General features: G+C 54.7%; 8 protein-coding genes across 8 annotated transcripts; 5 read left to right on the forward strand and 3 right to left on the reverse strand.

Moving 5' to 3' along the window:
- Window positions 1-580: 580 nt before the first annotated feature.
- Window positions 581-3,691, forward strand: SODALDRAFT_143034 (hypothetical protein). Its single transcript, XM_028606810.1, has 6 exons — window positions 581-804; window positions 1,124-1,215; window positions 1,384-2,175; window positions 2,240-2,498; window positions 2,575-3,130; window positions 3,217-3,691. The coding sequence occupies exons 1-6, from the start codon at window positions 706-708 to the stop codon at window positions 3,642-3,644; spliced, it is 2,226 nt and encodes a 741-aa protein (XP_028467794.1). The 5' UTR covers window positions 581-705; the 3' UTR covers window positions 3,645-3,691.
- Window positions 3,688-4,304, reverse strand: SODALDRAFT_358407 (hypothetical protein; the record flags this gene model as incomplete). The annotated part of the gene is made up of 5 exons (XM_028614097.1): window positions 3,688-3,717; window positions 3,786-3,861; window positions 3,964-4,039; window positions 4,167-4,235; window positions 4,265-4,304. The coding sequence occupies 5 exons, from the start codon at window positions 4,302-4,304 to the stop codon at window positions 3,688-3,690; spliced, it is 291 nt and encodes a 96-aa protein (XP_028467795.1).
- A 397-nt stretch (window positions 4,305-4,701) lies between these two features.
- SODALDRAFT_377879 (hypothetical protein) lies at window positions 4,702-6,218 on the forward strand (the record flags this gene model as incomplete). The annotated part of the gene is made up of 3 exons (XM_028614941.1): window positions 4,702-5,744; window positions 5,820-6,142; window positions 6,207-6,218. Exons 1-3 carry the CDS (start codon window positions 5,030-5,032, stop codon window positions 6,216-6,218), a joined length of 1,050 nt encoding a protein of 349 aa, XP_028467796.1. The 5' UTR covers window positions 4,702-5,029.
- A 124-nt stretch (window positions 6,219-6,342) lies between these two features.
- On the reverse strand, window positions 6,343-7,615 carry SODALDRAFT_323276 (tRNA guanylyltransferase; the record flags this gene model as incomplete). Its single annotated transcript, XM_028609794.1, has 7 exons — window positions 6,343-6,561; window positions 6,634-6,738; window positions 6,802-6,890; window positions 6,963-7,180; window positions 7,249-7,380; window positions 7,452-7,541; window positions 7,602-7,615. The coding sequence occupies 7 exons, from the start codon at window positions 7,613-7,615 to the stop codon at window positions 6,343-6,345; spliced, it is 867 nt and encodes a 288-aa protein (XP_028467797.1).
- A 310-nt stretch (window positions 7,616-7,925) lies between these two features.
- On the forward strand, window positions 7,926-9,713 carry SODALDRAFT_293654 (Set1 complex component swd1). Its single transcript, XM_028608722.1, has 2 exons — window positions 7,926-8,435; window positions 8,530-9,713. Exons 1-2 carry the CDS (start codon window positions 8,071-8,073, stop codon window positions 9,587-9,589), a joined length of 1,425 nt encoding a protein of 474 aa, XP_028467798.1. The 5' UTR covers window positions 7,926-8,070; the 3' UTR covers window positions 9,590-9,713.
- Window positions 9,714-10,325: 612 nt separating this feature from the next.
- SODALDRAFT_143113 (RNA polymerase Rpb1) lies at window positions 10,326-16,099 on the forward strand. Its single transcript, XM_028606811.1, has 3 exons — window positions 10,326-10,908; window positions 10,976-15,808; window positions 15,868-16,099. Exons 1-3 carry the CDS (start codon window positions 10,552-10,554, stop codon window positions 15,919-15,921), a joined length of 5,244 nt encoding a protein of 1,747 aa, XP_028467799.1. The 5' UTR covers window positions 10,326-10,551; the 3' UTR covers window positions 15,922-16,099.
- A 1,213-nt stretch (window positions 16,100-17,312) lies between these two features.
- Window positions 17,313-18,252, forward strand: SODALDRAFT_143145 (hypothetical protein). The gene has a single exon (XM_028606812.1). The coding sequence runs from the start codon at window positions 17,434-17,436 to the stop codon at window positions 17,926-17,928; it is 495 nt and encodes a 164-aa protein (XP_028467800.1). The 5' UTR covers window positions 17,313-17,433; the 3' UTR covers window positions 17,929-18,252.
- A 742-nt stretch (window positions 18,253-18,994) lies between these two features.
- SODALDRAFT_358412 (hypothetical protein) lies at window positions 18,995-21,798 on the reverse strand (the record flags this gene model as incomplete). Its single annotated transcript, XM_028614098.1, has 12 exons — window positions 18,995-19,145; window positions 19,223-19,330; window positions 19,414-19,444; window positions 19,496-19,578; window positions 19,629-19,725; window positions 19,796-19,947; window positions 20,185-20,356; window positions 20,701-20,800; window positions 20,838-20,857; window positions 20,973-21,033; window positions 21,399-21,633; window positions 21,749-21,798. The coding sequence occupies 12 exons, from the start codon at window positions 21,796-21,798 to the stop codon at window positions 18,995-18,997; spliced, it is 1,260 nt and encodes a 419-aa protein (XP_028467801.1).
- Window positions 21,799-21,831: the final 33 nt, after the last annotated feature.

Consider the following 21,831-nt stretch of genomic DNA (forward strand, 5'->3'; position numbering starts at 1 on the left):
GGCTTTTTGAGGCCTTATGATGGGGGGCATTGTTTTTGCGGCATGTCCCGAGCCTTGGTATCCCTGGGATATATGAAGAAGCCTGTGAGACACACGAACCGCCACTTGAGCAGAAACAATCTTATAAACAGTTATATAAGACGATTACTTTCCATTGACCAGAACAGGCCTTGAGGTGGCGATATGAAAATATCAAATACTTGTTTTGAATGTCGGCACGATTTCCAAGCAAACCAACCAACGCATTGTGCATTTTCTTCAATACCTATCGACGAAGTACTGGGTAGGTACCAAGCTCAGCACAACGGGTCCGGTACAGACCCAGCCCGTTCCCATACTTTGCAATTACACCCAGACCCATACACAAGCCTCTCTACGTAATGTACTCTCTGGGTACCTCTCAAGGCCATCGTGTTTCGCACAATGCATGGTCTCCAACCACGCCTTCCGAGTGACCAAGCTTTTTGCACCTTCTCCACATCTTGTTCCCTCGACGGAATCTGAGCGCACCGTGTTCACCACAATCGCAATCGATCGCATCGCACTGCATCGCCGCAAAGTAGGGCGCCAGATACGCCCCAGCTTCTACGAATAACTCAGCAAGACATTACATCTTGCTTAAGACCGTCGCATCCCTCATAACCCTGGCTGTAGACTTGCACGCATGCACTGTGATCCTGACTAGGGATACCACCGCTTGCTCCGATGGACCACAAACGAAAAGCGAGCGCCTCTAATGGTGCCGCCTCTTCAGATACCGAGGAGCGCGAAGAACGCGCTGCAAAGCGTCAGAGGCTTTCTGAGGTGAGTGGTTACCAGTTGACTTTCCTCCTCTCTATGTAATTTGTTTAATCGTCCCTTACCCATCCCCCCCATTCCAACGACAACAGCTGCCTCGAGTCATTCCGCATGCGTCAACCGTCGTCCCAACAGCCCCAAGCTCCAGGGAAACTGCGACTTTTTTCCACCGGGCCGCTTTGCGATCAGCAGCAACCTGATTCAGTCTTCCCTCTTCTCCACGTTGATCCCCACTACACCACCAATTGAGCCGTTTTCATCACCATCGCACGCTCTAACCCAGCCACGCACCGCCCTGTTTGCTAACGACCGCGTTTCCATTCAGCAATACGATCTCAGCAAGGGCGAAACTCCGGAGTCCACAACAGCCCATGGGCTGTTCCTCCTCGAACAAATTCGTCGCACGGCAGACAAGAAGTGAGTTTGTCTCTATTCTCTCTGTTTGACCTTTGTTTCGTGTCAGGACTTTTGCCCATGTGCCGACGCTTCTTTCGCGTGCATCCCTTCATCAACGCCATCGATATCTCCGCGTTCGCGCAACTTGATATCACTTGTATGTCTCTTATAGCTAACGGGTGTATTCAGTGGGCGCAAGATAGCGGGCTATTTCGAGAAACTCCTCCCCCGAGAAGGCAATGAAGAATACTACAAGCAAACGCGGATGCCCATCTCCCTTGAAATGATCGAACAGAAACTTATCGACCAGGAATTCGCGAACCTCACTGAACTCGAGAGCTATTTTAAGCGCATGGTTTGTAACGCTAAGGACTTCTACCCGCGCAATTCGTCCACCTTCGAAGACGCCGAAAGGGTTCGCAAGGCTCTGAGCAATTACATGACCAAGAAGAATCCTGCATATCAAAAAGGAAATTACGTTGCCTTTCCCACACCTCTACCTCCCGAAGCCGACGAGAGGGTCGAAGAACGTCCTACCACGCCTACCTCTCATCGTCGCCCCGCATCCAGTGCTTCCACGACCCGGAGCATGGCTTCGGCATCGGGCACACCGGCGCCCCGTGAAGACCGCGAGACGGATTCGACAGAGGAAGTGGCGAAAGACGTCGAGGAAACCGCGAAGGACATCGAAGAGAGCGCGAAGAAAGTTGAGGAGAGCGTCGAGCGCGAAGAGAATGGGGAAGCCGATGAAGAGGAAGAACGCCCGGCCTCGAAGCGCACTTCTATCATCCTTCGTCGTGGCCCAGGCCGTAGGTCTGCCGGTCGCTCCAGCAGCACCCCACAAAGCAACGCGCCTGTCTCCCGGTCGATCGGCCGCAAGGATGATAATGTCTTTCTTGACGTCCCCTACAAAGAACTGAACTTTCAGGAAGCCCAGGAGAAGATCGTTGAAGAGATGATGCGGAAGAAGGATGAAGAAGCGTTAGTTCCATGTCCACGACCCCTGCCGCATCTTTGCTGCCCGTACTAATGACATGCCTGGCAGTGGCCTGCCGTATTTCGATGAATTCCTCAACCTTCCCCCACGCTCTTTCAAGGAATATTATCAGGTCATCAGGCAACCTCTCTCCATCAAAAAGCTTCAGAAGCTGGTCAAGGGTATCCACGGTCGAAAGGAAAACACAGGGATCTCCGATTTTAAGAGCTGGGCCGCATTTGAGGAGACGGCGAGTTTGCTGTGGCGGAACGCCTACTACTTCAACACGGACGAAAGCGCAATTTATGCGCTGGCAAAGGAATTAGAGGTATACTACTAACCCTCGCTCGACCTACCGCCACGTCTCTCCTAAGACTAACCTCATGCTTACCCCATTTTGCCAGGCTTTCTTCCGCGATCAACTTGCACAAGCTAAGAAGGTGGTTGACGAACCGCCCCAGCCGAAGATCAAGCTCAAGCTTTCGAACGACCAGTCCACGCCGACACCTTCCTCCAAAAAGATCACCATTCAGGTTAATACGAGAGGTGTTTCCACCGATACTCCTGCGCCTTCTGCCACGGCTCAGTCCGAGGAATCTCGCGGGAGCGAACAGCCTTCAGTCCCCAATGGGACCGATACCACCGCTGCCATAGCTGCAGCTGCCAGGTCCGGAACACCACAGCAACGTCTCGACGCCAATGGGCCTCTGGTTGCAGAAGGAGCGAAGAGCACCTCGGCCGCTTCTCCAAGGCCACCTGCGCCCAACGGTGCCACCAAGGAGGACACCGGCGCGGCGGCAACCCCTGCCCAGGTAGCTGAGCCAGGTCAGCCGGCCCCATCCGCACAACCTGTTCTTGGCACAGTGGCGACGAGTACCGCCAAATTTCACCCTGTTCATCCAACGGAGACAAGGAGAGAACCTACCATTATGGACCAGATATACCGCCTCCCTGGAAAAGGTACGAGATGGAGCCGCCCATACCCTTTTTTTTCATATATACTGTCGGCATTTCGATGTGGCGGCTAACGTGGATGTTTACTTTAGGCCCGGATGATGCTCTCCTTCAATTGTTGCGCATTCAGACCCATCCCATGCTCAACTTCGAACGCAGGCACGTTTTCGACCTTCGTCCTCACGAGCTAACGGTTCGTCAATGCGTAGCGATGCACATGCCGCCGAACCATGTGCGTATTCAAATCATCGTCAACGTGCTTGCCTCCCTGCGACAACAACAGCGACATTACAAGCTGTGGGTGGCCATCAACAAACAATTGCTTGCTCCGCAGGCACCCATGCCAGGGCAGGCCTTCCCCCCTAACACGCTCGTCTTCGACGCACAACTGCAAGCCGCATCGGTCAACCTCATCGAGGTGGAAATCGTCGCAGGGCTTCCTAAGGGCCAGCGAGCCCTCAACGGCGCAGATTACGAGGTCGAGCAGTTTTCTGTACTTGCCAACGTCGTCAGAAACTAGGCGGACCCTGCGGTGCTTGAGCTCGTATTTCCTCGTGCCAGCATCAGTACTTCTTTTGCAGGCACGGAGGATACTAGTAGCAGGAGCGGTGTTGTCATCGGAAACCTCGACAAGTAACGCCCTGGGCTGATGGGAGCTGACTAGGAGCAGCTGCATCAGCAGCCCCTGAACAGCCCGAATCCACTCTTCCGGCGCGGACATTGTGATCGATGCGCCCCTGGAAACTCTGTCCAGAGGAATGCCCGACAATACCGGAATCTAAAACTCCCGGGAGCATGGATTATTTTACCCGGGAACTTTATACCAGTGACGTTTTCACTGTCGGGTCATCACCTGGTCGCACTCGGGCCTGACCTGGTCTCCCGTCTGCAGGCCGTAGCTTCCTTGCAGATGCTCTTGACACGATCGACAGTGAGGTGAGCCATTGGCACCGTAGGGTTGCTTTTCTTTGCGAGGCCTTCGCTCGTGAAGATCAGGTGGCACATCGTCTCGTCACGGATTATTTCGATCAAATATGGACACCATGCCCGGCTGGGCCCGTCGCAGAGATTAACATCGGCAGTGTAAACACATTCCAGGCCAGCGAGAGAACTAGTTTCAACAAGTTAGCCAACAGAAACCTTGGTAGGCGACAGATGCGACTGCCCAAGGCTTGCGCATCTTGAATGGGGGAAAGCTGTCTTTTTGGGAGCAACGTTCAGTCGGCTGGATATATTGCTCTGTGCTCTGTAGTATTAAGATGGACAGTGGGTAAGAAAGGAATGCCAGGTTGGTGCTGATCGGAAATCAGGATAGAGGGGGAGGCCGATGACCCATGAGAACGGAGTAGGTTACATATGGTTAGGTACTCGCGGAGCAAGTTCGGTTTCTTGAATGCATTAACGATACCATAGGAAAATAAACTGTATTCTTTTATTTCAACGGCAGTATTTGGACTTGATGTAATGCCTACCTTAGGTACCTTCACAAGGTTCAACCTGGCGGTGACTTTCTTTCGGTGTGAGGCGATAAGATAAGAGGCGTTGGTGGACTGTCCCAAAAAAAAATATTTCGTACAGATAATTATGTACTTGGCTACGATCGTTCAACCACCCCAATCCAGGGATCTGTCTGTCTTGACAACCCCGTTTACGCTCAAATCGGCCATACGGAATAACCATGATAATATCTCAAAGAGTTTAGAGAATTCCGCTTGTCGCCATCCGACCTCTTCACCCTCGTCGCGCGGTAATCTCTCTCTTCCTCACCCTTACGCTCCAAACGATTGCATCCGCATACGGACGTCTCCCAGTGCCTCCGACTCTCTGTCTCTCACACCAAGACGGACACTAGGCAAAAAACACTTCGGGTATTGAAAAGAAAAACACATAACATCCCCCGAAAACATGGACGCACATGCCCTTCTGACGTCGCAGGGCTGGCGGGGAGCAGGCCACTCCCTGCACGCGACCTCGGACGCGATCGGGCTATCGAAGCCGCTCCTCCTGAACCGGCGCGACGGGAACAAGGGCCTGGGGCAGAAGGCGCACTTCACGAGCGACATGTGGTGGATGAGCGCGTTTGACGAGCAGCTACAGGGGCTGAGCACCACGACTACGTCGGAGGGCAAGGTTGGTGTCGTGCAGGCCGTTACGCAAGGGAGGATCAACGCGGTCGAGATGGGGAAGGGCGGGAGGTGGAGTTTGGGAGGGTGTTTTGTGCGGGGTGGGCTCTTGCAGGGCACGGTTTCTTCTTCGGACCAGAGCGCTGAGAGCAGTGGGGGCAGTGGGAGCAGTGGGAGCGGGAGCAAGAGCGGCAGTGCGAGCTCTGGGGATTCCACGCCTTTGACGGTAGAGGAAACAGAACAAGAGACTGGCGAGAAGACGGAGACCAAGGAAGAGAGGAGGGCGATGAGAGCTGCTCGGAGGGCGGACAAGGAGGCGAGGAGAATAAGGAAAGAGCACAGAAGGAAGAGAAAAGAGGAGAGGCGGAAGAGGAGGAGGGATACGAAGGCCGCGTGGAAGGCGTCTGGAAAATCAGAAAGGGAGAGGGACGAGACCAAGGAAGAGAGGAGGGCGAGAAGGGAGGCGAAACGGTTACGACGGTCAGCCCAGAAAGCTGGTTGATGTTCCCTTGTCTTCCGGTGGTATCATCTATCTTTCTGAGGAAGCAGAGGTTGCTTCTGTTCTCGTCAAGCTCGAGGCTACCGAACAGCTGGCACGGCAATCTACAGTCTGGCTGTTGGCATTGGAGGGATATTTGGACAGAGGCGTATGGGTTCCAGAGAACCACAGTCCCACGAGCGAGCCAAAGAATATTCGACAACGTCTCTTGGTCGACATAACAGCCTCCAACCATGCCGCACCTCAATTCGAAATCCGACACCCGAATCCAGTCTGAAAGACCTCTGTGGAGACCGATATTCTCCATCCATCGTGTTGCCGTCGTGGAGAATCGCCGGGCAATACATCACATCGTTTGACGAATCTCAACTTGGTGGCACCCGGTTGAGGTTTTCTGTTTCTTGGGGCGTTGGATACATACAAGTCATGGCCATGGAAAATTTGTGGCAAGCGATGAAAGATTGTTGTTTGAGGAGAATATCCGGGGGGGGTATAGACAAAATGCCAATGACACCTGGTCCAATAAAGCCTGGGGAGCAGCTTTCATGCCCCATTTTCGCCCTCGACCACTCAGCTCTGTACACCATACTTCTCCTTCATGGCTCTTTCGGCACCTTTCCCGGCTTGTTCGACAGCAACCACGGCCTCCTGTCCCAGAAGTCATCCTTGATGATGTCGAGATGCTGGACGACGATGGGTGCCTTTCCGCGACGTTTCCTGTCCTTCTCAGCCTGCGACTTGGTATGCTGCAGCGGTTCTGCCAGAGCGTCGGCATCCCTCTCAGCGTTGTGGGTTCCGGGTTCAACGAGCTCGTACTAGATCGAGGTTAACGGGGACGGGAGTCTTGCAACGGATAGCAAACTGGGCGGTAGTTATTGTTAACTTACGTCTCGGAAGACGACGCTCCCTTTTTTGTACATCTCGGGTTCGTTGTTGTAGTTGATGTGGAATCTTGAGAAAAGAATCTCGTTCTTGTCGCCCGATACCGTCCCCTAGCGATGTGAGATGAGTTAGCATGGCACGTCAAGTGCGTTTCGCTGTGTGTCCTTGCATACCGCCAAGAGCTGTTCTGCTTCACGGTTGTCCACGCCTCCCAGCTGTATCAGAGCCCAGAATGTGGTGTTGTAAAGGTTGTTGATGTGGCCTTGAGTTGATCTTGTCAGTACTTGACCCGTAAGATAACAGGATAGAGTTGGAAACCAATGGTGTTTCTCACAGTCAACTTGCCGCCAGCTCATGTAGTCGCGCAAGTTCTGTACTGACGGGTAGCAGACGGCGCGACCATCGAAGCTGGGCAGAGGAGGCGACAGAGGCGCGTCCGGAAAATAAGTTGACCAGGAGTAGATGTAGTGGGCGGTAAAGGTTGATACTATGGTGCTGACGAGCTTACTAGCTCGCCTCTCGAAGAGGGTGCATGATTTGTGGAAGACGAAGCTTCAAGCCATGGTTAGAATGGAAACAGGCCCACGAGAGGCCACTGAGGTATGCTAGAGCTCTCTCACCTATACTCGTCACTGATTCCGTATGCAATGGTGATTTCAGGGAGATCTGCCATCACCGCCTTCGCAGCCGCATTCATAAGATCCAGCGCTCGCTTGTCGTTGGGCTTCTCAAAGTTATATTTCGCACAAAGCCTGCGGCGTGGTCAGGGTCATCGTCTCATATTGGGATCTATGCAATGCAGGATACTTGAAATGGGTCTTACTTTGTGAAGCCCCGACCATCTATCCTCACTACCACCCAGGTGTTGGGTAGGAGGGTGTCGGGCAGTTCGAAGCTCTTAACATATTCGAACCTGTGAAAGCTATCTTTAGTACATGTTCATTTTGTTTAAACATAAGAAGCTTGGCCTCACTTCGAATTTGCCATTTTGAAGCTTAGAATGGGTTGACGAGACGAGAACTATGAGAATACAATAGTCCGGAGCTTTTTGTGATGCCTGTTGCAGTGTATACCACCAAACTTGCGAGGCTGAATGGCGGGGGAGGGGCATATTATTTAAGGTAGGTACCTTACCTTAGTTGCCGACTCGTCTCTCACCTCGGTAAGTCCGGTGAGCAATCATACAACGTAATTACACCATGCATTTGCCACAACGTTTTAGGATTAGGTAATCAAACATTTCGAGCACGTCCCTGTTCTCCCCACGGTCACCCACCAAACATTCCTCAGCCTTGCAGGAAACCTCGTCTACACCACGCGCAGGGTCAGCTACGGGCGGCTTCTTGGTCCCAGCGAGCTTCCACCTCCCTCCCCCCCCTCGGCGCACCAAGAAATCATGACTTGATGAAATATTGGCACTGTCGCCCGACGTCGTATCAAGCATGAATTTCCTTCTTGCCGACCCCGAAGAAGCCGTCGAGTACATCGAGCAGATTACAAACACCAACACCATCCGGTCTGGCCACGCAACATGTCTCCGGTTTAACAGGACTGGCGAGTTCCTCGCCTCTGGTCGCGTTGATGGCACGGTCGTTGTGTGGGACATCGAGACCATGGGGGTTGCGAGAAAGATGCGGGGTCACAATCGCAGCATCACTTCCTTGAGCTGGTCGGGGTGTGGTCGATACCTCTTATCCGCTTGCCAGGGATGGAAAGTCATGTTATGGGATCTTCAGACCGGGAAGCGGCACCGCGAAGTCCGTTTCAGGGCGCCAGCGTATATTGCCGAGCTGCATCCCTTTAATCCGTGAGCCTCCCTTTCTCCTCTTTTCCGACTACCGGGCGGCTTTCATTACATGGACGCTCAGTTGCTGACGCCCTCGCGCCTACCCGCCGAACAGGTACCTTTTCGTTGCGTCGCTTTTTGAAGATCAACCTATGCTCGTAGACGTGTCAGGGGAGATTGGCGTCAAACAACCTCTTCCCACAATACCGAAGCGGTCCAGCGCCGAGGCGGACGATGCTCTGGCGGAAAAGCATGCCAAGGAAGATGCCAAGCAGATGACCACTGTGACCATCTTCACGGCATCCGGAGACCACATCATATCGGGCACGAATAAAGGCTGGATCAACATCATCGACGTGAAGAGCAGGGCCGTCATACATTCGGGAAAGCCGTGCAACGGGGTGATCACCACGCTACGCTTGACCAGTTCCGGGCGCGATCTCCTTGTCAACTCCCAGGACCGCAAGGTGAGGACTTTTTACGTCCCGAACCTAACGGCCCAGGATCTCGACGTGGACACCCTCTACCTGATCAAGGAGCACGATTTCGAAGATCAGGTGAATCGGCTGTCCTGGAACCACGTCACGTTCACGGCGACGGGAGAATATGTCGCGGCATCCACCTACAACAACCACGAGATCTACGTTTGGGAGCGGCGCACGGGGAGTCTGACGAGGATATTGGACGGCCCGAAGGAGGAGCAGGGTGTGATAGAGTGGCACCCTCAGCGCCATTTCCTGGCCACCTGCGGGCTCGAGACGGGTAGGATCTATATATGGTCCATCGTACCGGAGCAGAAATGGGCGAGGCTCGCGCCAGACTTTGCGCAGGTCGAGGAGAACCAGGAATACGTGGAGCGGGAGGACGAGTTCGATATCTACGGGCAGGAGGAGCTGACCAAGCGACGCCTGGACGCCGAGGACGAGGACGTCGACGTACTCACGATGGATAATGCGATTGACCGTGACGTGGTTGCGGCAGAGGGACGGTTTCGGATGCCGATCCTGTTCGATCTTGCTGACAGTGACAGCGAGGATGAATTCGTGGCCGTGTCGACGGGGACGATGCGGAGGAGGAGTCCGGGGGGGGACGGAGATATACCGGATGCCACAGGGGCTGCTGAAAAGAAAGCAGCGTCAAAACGAAAGACAGCCAGGGGCAAGAAGAAATCATAAAAGGATAGTCCCTAGATGTAACAGAATAATACCACCATCGCCGGTAGTCTGGGTTGTATCGTGATATGACTGTGGTGTAAGGTGGCTCAGTTTGGGATTCACGGAAAGAACAGCTTACTAATAGTGTATGCCTCAGGCTCATATGCCATTACTTTGTAATTGGCTTACCAAAGGCAGACTAGCCACAAATTTCCTAATACGGTTTAGTGCAAAGACTCAAACGCAGCCACGGGCCCCCAAGCCTCAGGCAAGATTTCTTACGTGCCGTCCTTCGGTTGTTGCCTCCTCCAATTTTGCCATCGACAACCTCCGTTCACCCTCGTTGCGCCATCACCAAGCGCGTCAAAAACCGCGTCGCCGAGTCGCCAAAGCTAATACGATACTACGATACGATATCCGAGCGTAATTTCACGATTCCTTTCGACGTTGGTATTTTTTTTTCGGAAGGCGGCGGCGGCGATAGGGGTTGCGTGAGCAGCAGCGGCGCCTTGCCTTCTCTTGGGCCGTAGGCCAGAAGGGAACGCATCGGGCGAGAGCGTCAAATTTTCGATTGACGCACTTCCTGTCAAACGGTCTTACGAAAACATTTATCCGTCATCGCCATTAGAGGAAGTTACGCAGGCGAGGAAAAGTGCCTGTCCGCGGCTGCCTTCCTCGTTCTACGATTTTAGCGCCTTCTTTCCTACGCTTCACGAGGGATCAACGACTTCCTTCCATCAATTCCCTAACGACACTTTGCCTTTTTCTGTTTTTCTTTTCTTCCTTTATTTCTCTCTTTCTTCTTTCCTCATCTTCCGATAATCAACTTGTGTGTTTTATTTTGGCTCGCTGTATCAGAACTATCTGGTTCTTTTCTTATTTCCCTCGCGACTGTGCCGACACAAAAACTCCGACTCGATAATTTCCTCATCAGCACCGGCGCACATCCAGTCGACTACAACCCAGAAAAAGTTCTGCCCGTCATGGCGAACCTTTACTTCACCCACTCGAGCGCGCCGCTCAAGACGATCGAGGAGATTCAGTTCGGTCTGATGTCTCCTGAGCAGATCAAGAGCATGAGCGTCGCCCACATCATCTACCCCGAGACCATGGACGAGACGCGTACCAAGCCTCGGGACGGTGGTCTCAACGATCCTCTTCTAGGCTCCATCGATCGTCAATTCAAGTGCAAGACCTGCACCCAGGCGATGGGCGAGTGCCCCGGCCACTTTGGCCACATCGAGCTCGCAAAGCCCGTGTACCATCCAGGATTCATCAAGAAGGTCAAGAAGGTTCTGGAGATCGTCTGCCATAACTGCAGCAAAGTGTTGGCTGATAGAGTTAGTCTGCTCTATTTACGCGACGCCTGCCTATCTTGACTTGTCCTTGCTAACCCTGTCCACGCAGAGCGATCCTGAATTCCTTCAGGCCGTGAACACCAGAGACCCCAAGCTCCGCTTCAACCGGGTCTGGAACATTTGTAAGAAGAAGTCGAGGTGCGAGAATGAAGTCAAGGAAGAGAAGGATGACGCCTTCAACGATATTCCCGAACTCAAGCGGCCCGCGCCCATCAACCACGGTGGCTGTGGCAATCTCGTTCCCGCTGTGCGGCACAAAGCCCTTTCCTTGACCGCCAAAATCGAGTCGAGAAAAGAGGATGGCGAACTGGAGAAGAAGGAGACTCCCATCACGCCGGAGATGGCCCACAACATCCTGCGCCGCATTTCGGACGACGATCTCAGAGACATGGGTCTTAACCTCGACTATGCCCGCCCCGAGTGGATGATCGTCACCGTTCTCCCCGTCCCGCCACCCCCTGTCCGTCCGAGTATCTCCATGGACGGCACCGGCCAAGGCATGAGAAATGAAGATGATTTGACCTACAAGCTCGGCGATATCATTCGCGCCAATGGCAATGTCAAGCAGGCCATTCGCGAAGGGTCCCCCGCCCACATCGCAAGGGATTTCGAGCAACTGCTGCAGTACCACGTCGCCACCTACATGGACAACGATATCGCTGGCCAGCCTCGTGCGCTGCAGAAGAGTGGCCGTCCAGTGAAGGCAATCAGGGCACGCTTGAAGGGCAAGGAGGGCCGCCTGCGAGGCAACTTGATGGGGAAACGTGTCGACTTTTCGGCCCGTACCGTCATCACGGGTGATGCGAACCTGTCTCTGGACGAAGTGGGCGTTCCCAAGTCGATCGCTAGGACACTGACGTACCCGGAGACGGTTACTCCGTACAACATCGGCAAGCTCCACGAGCTCGTCATGAACGGGCCGAACGAGCACCCTGGTGCCAAGTACGTCATTCGCACCGACGGCACCCGTATTGATCTCCGTCACCACCGTCGTGCTGGCCAGATCTCGCTCGAGTATGGCTGGAAGGTGGAGCGGCACCTGATGACCGGCGATTACATTATTTTCAACCGCCAGCCGTCGCTTCACAAGGAATCCATGATGGGTCACCGTGTCCGCGTCATGCCCTACTCGACCTTCCGTCTCAACCTGTCCGTCACGTCTCCATACAACGCCGACTTTGACGGTGACGAGATGAACCTGCACGTCCCGCAGAGCGAGGAGACGCGTGCCGAGATCAAGGAACTCTGCATGGTTCCCATCAACATCGTCTCGCCCCAGAGAAACGGCCCGCTCATGGGTATTGTGCAAGACACCCTCGCCGGTGCCTACAAGCTGTGCCGCCGTGACGTGTTCCTCGCGAAAGAGGAAGTCATGAACATCATGCTCTGGGTTCCGAACTGGAACGGCATCGTCCCTACGCCGGCCATCCTGCGGCCTGTCCCACGATGGACGGGCAAGCAAATCATAAGCATGGTCATCCCCACCATTGTCAGTCTGCACAACATGCCCGACTCGAAGGAGGACAACCCGCTTAAGGACGAAGGTCTCCTCATCCAGTCCGGCCAGGTCCTGTATGGCCTTCTTTCCAAGAAGAACATCGGCGCCACCAGCGGTGGCCTGGTTCACATCATCTACAACGAGCATGGCCCGGAGGCTGCGATGAAGTTTCTCAACGGCGTGCAGCAAGTCGTCAACTACTGGCTACTTCACAATGGCTTCAGCATCGGCATCGGAGACACCATCCCCGATACTGATACCATCGAGAAGGTACAGGCTCACATTGACGAGCAAAAGGCGGAGGTCGCCCGACTCACCCACATGGCCACCAACAACGAGCTGGAGCCCTCGCCCGGAATGAACATTCGAGAGACCTTCGAGAGCAAGGTTTCGAGAGCTCTGAATACCGCCCGTGACAAGGCGGGTACGACGACGCAGAAGGGCCTGAAGGATCTGAACAACGCCGTCACCATGGCGTCTTCTGGGTCCAAGGGTTCTTCCATCAACATTTCCCAGATGAGCGCCCTGGTCGGCCAGCAGATTGTCGAGGGCAAGCGTATCCCCTTCGGCTTCAAGTACCGCACCCTACCTCACTTCACCAAGGACGACTACTCTCCGGAAGCGCGTGGCTTCGTTGAGAACTCGTATCTCCGTGGCCTCACACCGTCCGAGTTCTTCTTCCACGCCATGGCGGGTAGAGAAGGTCTCATTGACACGGCTGTCAAGACGGCCGAGACGGGTTACATCCAGCGCCGTCTTGTCAAGGCCCTGGAAGATGTGAGCGTGAAGTACGACGGCACCGTGCGGAACTCTCTGGGCGATGTCATTCAGTTCCTCTACGGCGAGGACGGTCTCGATGCTATGTGCATCGAGAAGCAGCGCATGGACTTCATCACCGTGTCAACGAAGAAGTTCGACCAGCGCTACCGCCTCGACGTGATGGATCATAACCGCCCCGGGGAGCTTGACTGGCTCGAGTACGGGAACGAGCTTGTTGGAGACATTGAAGTGCAGCACCTCCTTGATCAGGAATACGAGGCGCTGCAGGCCGACCGCAAGCTCATCCGTGAGATCAATGCTCGTAGGAAAGACGAGGAGATGACGCAGTTGCCGCTCAATATCATCCGGCTCATCGAGACGGCGAAGCGGTTGTTCAATGTCGAGGACTTCCAGCGCAGCGACTTGACGCCTCAGGACGTCGTCCCAGCCGTTCAGGCGATGCTCGACAGGATGACCATCGTCCGAGGCAACGATCCCTTCTCCCGCGCAGCCGATTACGACGCGACCATTCTGGCCAAGGCGCATTTCCGGTCTCGGCTCGCTTTCAAGCGCATTGCGTGCGGCCAGCGCCTGAACAAGCTGGCCTTCAACCACGTCCTCGGCGAGCTCGAGGGACGCTGGGCCAAGTCGTTTGTCAGCCCCGGAGAGATGGTGGGCGTGTTGGCTGCCCAGTCCATTGGCGAACCTGCCACGCAGATGACCCTTAATACTTTCCACTTTGCCGGTGTCTCTTCCAAGAACGTCACTCTGGGTGTCCCGCGTCTCAAGGAGATTCTCAACTTGGCGCAGAACATCAAGACCCCGTCCATGGTCGTCTACCTAGAGGAGGGCAACGCGACGCAGGAGGCTGCCAAGAAGCTCCGCAGCACCGTCGAGCACACCACGCTGCGCTCGGTGACGGCGATGACGGAGATTTACTACGATCCCGACTTGCGCAGCACCGTCATCCCCGCCGATCTCGACATGGTGGAGTCGTACTGGGCCATTCCCGACGACTCGCACGATACCGTCGACATCCAGAACCGCTGGCTGCTGCGCATCACGCTCGACCGGCAGAAGCTGCTGGACAAGGAGTTGACGGTCGAAGACGTGGCTGCGCGTATCAAGGCAGACTACCCGAATGACTGCCACCTCATTTTCAGCGACAACAACGCAGACGAGCAAGTCATTCGCATCCGCACGCTTAAGCATGACAAGGACGCCGAGGAGGATGGCAAGATAGAAGATGATGTTCTCCTCAAGACGTTCGAGAACCACCTCCTGGACACCCTGACGCTTCGCGGTGTTCCGGGCATCGAGAGGGCCTTCCTGAACAAGGATACCAAGCTCATCGAGACGCCGGACGGGGCTCTGCTGGCGGCCAAGGCCGACGAGCGCTGCCAGGAGTGGTACCTCGATACCTCCGGCACTGCCCTTGCGTCGGTCCTGACGGTGGAGGGCGTGGACGCCAAGCGGACGTATACCAATCATCTGTGGCAGATTGTTGAGGTGTTCGGCATCGAGGCTGCCCGGGCTGCGCTGGTCAGAGAGCTGACGCAGGTCCTGGCCTTCGACGGTAGCTATGTCAACCATCGGCATTTGGCGCTTCTCGTCGATGTCATGACGAACCGGGGCACCATTTCCGCCGTCACGCGTCACGGCATCAATCGCGCCGACACTGGTGCGCTGATGCGCTGCTCGTTCGAGGAGACGGTCGAAATCTTGCTGGAAGCTGCGGCTGTTGGCGAGCTCGACGACTGCCGCGGCATCTCGGAGAACATCATGCTGGGCCAGATGGCGCCCATGGGCACGGGTCACTTTGACGTCCTGCTTGATCCCAAGATGCTCGAGACTGTCATCAGCGACAACTCGCGCATGGGTCTGATGCCGGGCATGCCGGTTAAGGGCGGCGATGCCGGTGGTGCAGCGACTCCCTACGACACGGGCTCTCCCATGGCGGATTCGGGCTACCTCTCCCTCGGCTCGCCGTCGTCCAGCGGAGGCAACTTCTCCCCCATTGTGGGCGCGGGTTCGGACGAGAACGTTGGCTTCGGGACCGAATACGGCGGTGCGGGCTTTGGCGGCTTCGGCGCTGCTAGCCCGGGTCACCGTCCGACCAGCCCGTTCACGACGTCGCCCACGTCGCCGTTCAGCAGCTTCGCGGGAGGCTACTCGCCGTCGTCGCCCAACATGGGGTACTCTCCCACGTCCCCTCTCATCGATGGGGCGGGCGGCCGCTACGCCACGTCTCCTCAGTTCAGCCCGTCGTCACCGTCGTTCTCCCCGACGTCGCCGATCCACCGGCCTACGAGCCCTGCGAGCCCCAACTACAGCCCGACTTCGCCGAGCTACTCCCCGACGTCTCCGACGTCGCCCAGGCACTACTCGCCCACGTCGCCGGCGCAGTTCAACTCGCCGACGTCGCCGAGCTACTCTCCGGCCAGTCCGAGCTACAGCCCGACGTCTCCCAATCTCCATGGTGCTGGGCCTACCTCGCCGTCGTACTCGCCCGCATCGCCGTCGTGGTCTCCCACGTCTCCCGAGCACTCGTACTCCCCGACGAGTCCCAGTTTCCAGAGGCCGGCCATGCAGCAGTCGCCGACGAGTCCCAGCTACTCCCCAACAGTACGTCGTCCTTGAAAGCCTAGGTTTCTCTTTTTTTCTTCTTCTAACAGTCAAAACAGTCTCCGTCCTTCTCTCCCAGGACCCCGGGTCCCTCGGGCTCCGCTAATCAATAGTGAGTCCTATCCGAAGCCTTTGTCGTCCGCTATGCTACTCATCTCGGCTCCTGGTTGTCGATGCTAACTGCCGATTCTTTTTACCCTTTCAGTTCTCCTAATTCTCCTACCAACGACTGAGATGAATGATGGAGCTTTTATGCCCCGCCATGACTCTTAATCATACCCCTTGCATTGGACACAGGTTGTCATTTTCATTCTCTTTGACTGCGCTTTTGAGTTTTTGCGCAACAGCAGAAGGGGTAAAAGGAGGGCATTGTTCTGCTTTTCGCTTTTATTCCCCCCCCCCTTTCAGACCTTTGCATCATAGAGCTACTTGTCTGTTTTCGGGCCCCCCCGACGAAACCTGCTTCACGTTATACATACCACCGCCGCCATTCCCCCGAAGAACCAGAACACCAAAAGACCGAAAAAAGAAAAAAAGAAAAAAAGAAAAAATTGAATGAACAACCCAGGGGGGAAAGACACATGATTTGTTCTGTATAAAGCTGGACTGTACTATATCTTTTTCCAAGTCCTCCACCAGGCGCCGTCGAGGATAGGGACGGGGTGGAGGCGCATACCAGGCGAGCAAAGACGGACATGCGAAACCACACAGCCGGTTGGGGGGCGGGGGGCGGGGGGTTCAAGTTTGCTATTTGTTGCTGCCGCTGCCTCTTGATGTGGAATAACTTGAGCATGATCTGAAGAGGGGACGGAGGGAGGAAGAGGAATGAACGTAGTAGCATGGACCGATCGGTGGACAGAAATAACACTTTGGGGACCTTTGCTCAAGCCGACTCCTCGCATATATCCCTTGGCCGTTTCGGTAGTGCAGGAAAACAAACACAAGAACAGGACGGGAAAGCTTTTTTAGGGAGATGATGCCCCCGCTCTCGGATTGCCCTACAGGGGAGGAAGATATCTTTGGGTTCTGTTACCTGTGGGCAGCAGCGGGAGGACTGGTAGAGAATCTCACACACATGTGTTTTGTGTTCTGTGTCTGTCCTGTTTTCCTCCCCTGATGGTGTGTCTAATAGTAGTATATCTCCGCTTCTATGAAACGCCCTCTCGTCGCGTCTCTTGTCTTCTACTCTATTTCAAACCCCCAATATAACCATTCTGTTCCCCTTACTGATACGATCCGTCTCTACATTCCCTACCGTTGCCTTTGCCTTGGCCTACATTGCGAAGCTTCGCATGAAGTACCGTGAGACGGATAGGTACTTGACCTGCTAACAGAGGGGGAGCAAAGCAAAGCAAAGGAAAGCAAACGCCCTTCCATGATTCCAAATATGGGACCAAGAGTCATCGTTCTACAAATGGAAAGCTAAGGTCCGCAGTGGCTATTTTTTCGGGAGAATAGGTAAGAGCAGTGAAACACTCCTCCATGACGCTGAGACCAAGACCATCCATTAGGAGTTTGCGTGTTACATGGATGATGGGACCCTTGCTGCCGCCGGGGGGGGGAGGGGAAGAGGGTGAGCTGTGCGCCCGGGATTGGAACTTAACAGTGCCTACATACATGTCTACATGCGGCCGAGCAAAGACGTGCAGTGCAGTATGCCATTCTGCAATCCGCCGGTCGTTCCCGCCTCCAAGCGGGCGATCGAAATGCTCGCTGTCGAGTTCGGCATCTGGGCTGTCTCTCCTATTTCGTCGTCGGGAGGATCTTCCCACCCATATATGATGATACATACTTATTTCTCTCTTCCTCCTTGTTTCACCCCCGCCTTCCTCCTTCTCCCTATTCCTGGCATATTTCGGGCATCCCGTGGAAGGGCAGACTGCCAGCAAGGTAAGCTGAAAATAAGCTGGAAGAGCTCTAGGTCGTTGCCGACAAAAAAAGTATCTGCCGGCCTGCTGCGGATCTGCATCCAGTCGGGTAGGGCAGTGTGCATGCAGGGTGTGGGCTCGGGTAAGGGACGGCTGACCAGTGACGGTGCCATGGTGGGAACGAGGTGGGAACGAGGTGGTGGGATCGATCTATTCTCCCACGAGCAAGGAGTCGTCCAAGTACATACGTAAAGAGTAAGGAGTAAGAGTAAAGCCCAAGTATGACAACTCGAGGCAGATTCTTTTGGTAGAATGTTATGTTGGGGGCGGCCCTTAACGGCGGCCAACTTGGAGTTGCCTTGGCAAAGAGGCTGAAGGGTTCCAGGCCGTCCCAAAAGTCGGCTGAACGTCTCATCACCAAGGTTGTTTCGTCTCCGCCAAAGTGGACATCTTATCTTAGATGTGTCCTCATATGATATGATGGGTTGACGTTGAAAGAAGGGCAGAAAGCGGGGAGCAAATGTGTGGGAGTAAGTGGATGGGTCGCAAGGGTGGAAAGGGGGGGAAAGGGGGGCAAGGGGGGCAAGGAGGAGGGAGGGTTGCAATGCCGGGGTGGGACGGGCGGGAACGGGGAGTGGCAGCGGCAGTCTCTCGCGGGCGTTGTCGCCTAACGTCGGTGTCGTTGTTTCGGTCGTACGAACAAGCGAACAAAGTTCAGTAAACTGGCCGGCCCCCAATGGTGATGGGACGCGCGCTAGCCCACTTCTCCCCCCCCGCCAACGAGGCGTCAAACATCTCTAACATAGCTCGTGATCTTGACGAGGAGAAAAGAGGATGGTGCACATCCGCCGTAGCCGACTATGGTTGCCCTCCCTTCCAAGAAGTCCGGCCAAAATGGGGAGGACTGGGGCGCGGCATCGCGCGTCCTTTTCTGCAGGAAATGTACCAAATGCGACGTCTGTGTGGGACTCTAGGCCAGCACTGACCGGGGTCGCCTCAAGCTGATTGGTGCGCTGGATTCTGTTAGCCGCCGGGGGCGGGAATTAAATAAAAAAAAAAGAAACAAAAAAAAAAAGCGGGTGCGAGGATCAGAGGAGACGGAGACGGTGGAATGGTGAGGTGAGGTGAGGTGCTGAGGTGGCTATGTATGTCCTGCATATGCAGCAGTAGATCAGGCACGGGACAAGAAATGTGCGATGATGTGTCCGTGTCCTCAGAAGAGACGCTCTGCCAGGCGGGATGGCCCATAGCCCCCGGAAATGAAGTACGAATATCCGTACCGAGGGGCCACAACCCCAAAAGGTAGTGCCTGTCTGCGTCACCGACTCGTGCGTGATCGATGGCCGTGCCGCGTGATGATGATTATGATGATGGTGGTGGCGGCGGTGGTGATGGTGATGGTGATGGTGATAGCGTTGATAGTGGTGAACGCCAAACCTGATTTGAGAAACTGCTTTCCTGGTCGCCTGCTAATCAATACCAAATGCCCCCCCAGGGAGGAAAGGCCAAGAGGAGAAAACGAAGCAAGGAATCGATCAGATATCACTTCCAGTCGAGGGGCGGGATCTTCCCCCCTTCTCTGTTTCTCTTAGACGCCGTTGGCTGGCTCCCCCATCTCGGCTGAGAGAAAGTGAGTACATGTATGGGCGTGACCCTGGCGGGTTGATGTCTTGCTATACCCATATGTGTGCGTGGCTGAGGACCGCATAAGGCAGTCCAAGGACGACTCCAGGTCACTGTGCCTTGGACACCGCATTCCAAAAGGAAGCTACAACAGTGCCGCACGCGGACACAGCTCGCCAGACACAAGGTTACATACCTCCTGTGCCATCGCCGTAGCACTTGTTCATGCGCTCTCCCGTCTGCAGGGCACCGTTGGGAGATGCCATCGTACATCCAGAGCTGTTGTTTCAGTGAGGTGGGTGCCCTTGGGGGAATACTGCCCCGGACACCAGCCCTCGCTGCTCGCCAGATGCAATCGAAAGTCCCACACAACGGTAGCAGGACAACATCGTGCCGCGGGGGTGTAACAACAACCAACCGTAGTGGCTGTCATCACAACCTCCCGTCCTTCTACCGGCCCCCAAACTCGGATACGTGCATTGACACATTCACAAACTTGCAAAAAGCATGCGTGACATGCGTGCCATGCGTGGGTGGTGGAGACCTCCTAGCCGACGTGACATTTTTCTGGGTTGAAATCGGCGCAAAACCTGCAGAGAGACGGACGGGCGATACATCTCAGTCTCCCGCCTTTGGATCCTTCGGCTGCTGAGTGTTTGGTCTCTTCATGTCCATCGGTTTAGGCCGCAGAAGGTGAAGAAAGAGAAGACGGAATGTGCCGTTCTGGTGTCCCAGGCTCTTGGGCCCGAGATTGCTTCCATAATCTCCCCTTTTTCTTTTTTTCTTTCCCGGCAAGGGTAGAGCAACAAAAAAAAAAAAAAAAAGACAAAAGAGGAGAAGAAGAAAAAGGCCGGCCCAGGGCACCCAACTGGCCAGGCGTCTTACCAGGCTTCTCTGCTTGCTTGCTGCAGAAAATCCTCGCCGCAGCGTCTTATCACATGACGAGACTGCAATGCGCGTGTAGTATCCACAGCCTCCCCAGGGGTTTTTTGTTCCCCTTGCCTCCAGCGAAAATGTTGTTCTGTGGCGATAACAGGGAGATCTGAGGTGCCGAAGCCTAGTGACGTTAACGAGCTGGGTGAAATGAGAAGAGAGGAGAGGGAAGAAAAAAAGAAACGAAAACCCCCCCCCCCCCACAGGAGAATACAAGACAGAATTTTTTTTTTGAAAAAAGGTCTAGAAATGGGAAACCCCGAGAGAGAAAAGGGAAAAGGGGGAGCCACCGAAAATCCATCTGCTATCTGTGTCATTTTCTCCCTCCAACCTATCAGGCCAAGACACCCCTGACATCCCTGTTCTCCCATGTTGGGTGTAGACTCTTTGTTGGTTATGAGCTTTTTTTTTTCTTCCGGCAGACCACTGCGTCGACGGACCGTTCCCGTGTCTTTTATGCTGCGTTACCTCGATGGCCCTCCCATGTTTCTAAATGCTCCGAGACGTCCGACAACTTGACAAGATTGTCAAACAGGTTGTCTCTTCCCGCTGGTGCCGATCCTGTCGACTAGGAATGTCGTGTTTGCCCTCCCTCCTGTCCTCACCACAGTGCCGGATCCCATCCCTCGGCGCGTCAGCGCTCCTATCGCCGCTTTTTTTTTTTTTTTTTTTTTTGCATGTCTCTCTCCGTATTCATGCCGTACCCATCATGTTGCCTCCCGCCTGTCAAACTGCCTTACATGTCTCCCGTTGTCTGGAAACCCCGAAACATTCGAACTGGTTTCGGTCGTCCATCTCGGCCTGGACGAGTCAAAGTGTTGAGATGAGTTAAAATGTCTTGATTCTTCCACCAAACGCATGTCTATCGACAACCAACGCGAGACCAACCATAAAAAAAGAGGAAAAGCAAAAAAGAGTGCCACCCACCGCTTCCTAGCCTATTGGCGGTTCCGAACGAGCCCCAACGTGCTTTGTACCGCGATGTTTGAGCACAGAAGAAAAAAAGAAAAAGAAAAGGGCAAAAAGGAAAAGGAAAAGGAAAAATACCAAAAAAAGAAAACATCCAACCACCCTAAATAGACCATACCCCATTCCCTCCCACCTTCCATGACCGTCTACCCCCACCTGTTTGATCCATTAAAGCGTGCTCCTACGGATAAACAGACGACGTCGACGGGTTTCTTCGTATCATGGGATTTTGACCCCGACCCACGAACTCCCAAGCGTAGGATTGGCCCCCGACAGTTTCCCGATGCCGACTGCAGACTGCTTGAACTGGCCACGGGAGTGACCTTTGGAATGCCGGCGAGTGACCTCGAGATATGAAAGGGCGGCACCAGACGGACGGCAGCCAAGCTAGGATCAACGGCCGGCCCGTTGGCATTCGGGGCAGAAGCCGTCCTGGTAGTTCACGCTCTCAGTGTAATTCGGGCATGCCTGTACCGTCTCGTTCGATTGCTTCGCCCTCGCGCTTGCGCTCCTAAAATATGCGCAGGGAATTTCGTAGGGAGGATACATGCTGGACTGGTGCGAGCACTTGAACGTGGTGAAGATCTTGGAGCACATCTTGGCTTAGTGACGTGCAAGGCCGTGTACGTC

The sequence above is a fragment of the Sodiomyces alkalinus genome, assembly GCF_003711515.1.
Source record: "Sodiomyces alkalinus F11 unplaced genomic scaffold SODALscaffold_3, whole genome shotgun sequence".
NCBI classification, from domain to species: Eukaryota; Fungi; Ascomycota; class Sordariomycetes; order Glomerellales; family Plectosphaerellaceae; genus Sodiomyces; species Sodiomyces alkalinus.

Excerpts from the sequence above, each read along its gene's own strand:
- SODALDRAFT_293654 (XM_028608722.1), top strand. The coding sequence starts at position 8,071 with ATGAATTTCCTTCTTGCCGACCCCGAAGAAGCCGTCGAGTACATCGAG. Across the intron at positions 8,436-8,529 it reads GAGCTGCATCCCTTTAATCC|GTACCTTTTCGTTGCGTCGC; the intron begins GTGAGCCTCCCT and ends CCCGCCGAACAG.
- SODALDRAFT_143034 (XM_028606810.1), top strand. The coding sequence starts at position 706 with ATGGACCACAAACGAAAAGCGAGCGCCTCTAATGGTGCCGCCTCTTCA. Across the intron at positions 805-1,123 it reads AGCGTCAGAGGCTTTCTGAG|CAATACGATCTCAGCAAGGG; the intron begins GTGAGTGGTTAC and ends GTTTCCATTCAG. Across the intron at positions 3,131-3,216 it reads ATACCGCCTCCCTGGAAAAG|GCCCGGATGATGCTCTCCTT; the intron begins GTACGAGATGGA and ends TGTTTACTTTAG.
- SODALDRAFT_143113 (XM_028606811.1), top strand. The coding sequence starts at position 10,552 with ATGGCGAACCTTTACTTCACCCACTCGAGCGCGCCGCTCAAGACGATC. Across the intron at positions 10,909-10,975 it reads GCAAAGTGTTGGCTGATAGA|AGCGATCCTGAATTCCTTCA; the intron begins GTTAGTCTGCTC and ends CTGTCCACGCAG. Across the intron at positions 15,809-15,867 it reads GTCCCAGCTACTCCCCAACA|TCTCCGTCCTTCTCTCCCAG; the intron begins GTACGTCGTCCT and ends CAGTCAAAACAG.
- SODALDRAFT_143145 (XM_028606812.1), top strand. The coding sequence starts at position 17,434 with ATGCGGCCGAGCAAAGACGTGCAGTGCAGTATGCCATTCTGCAATCCG.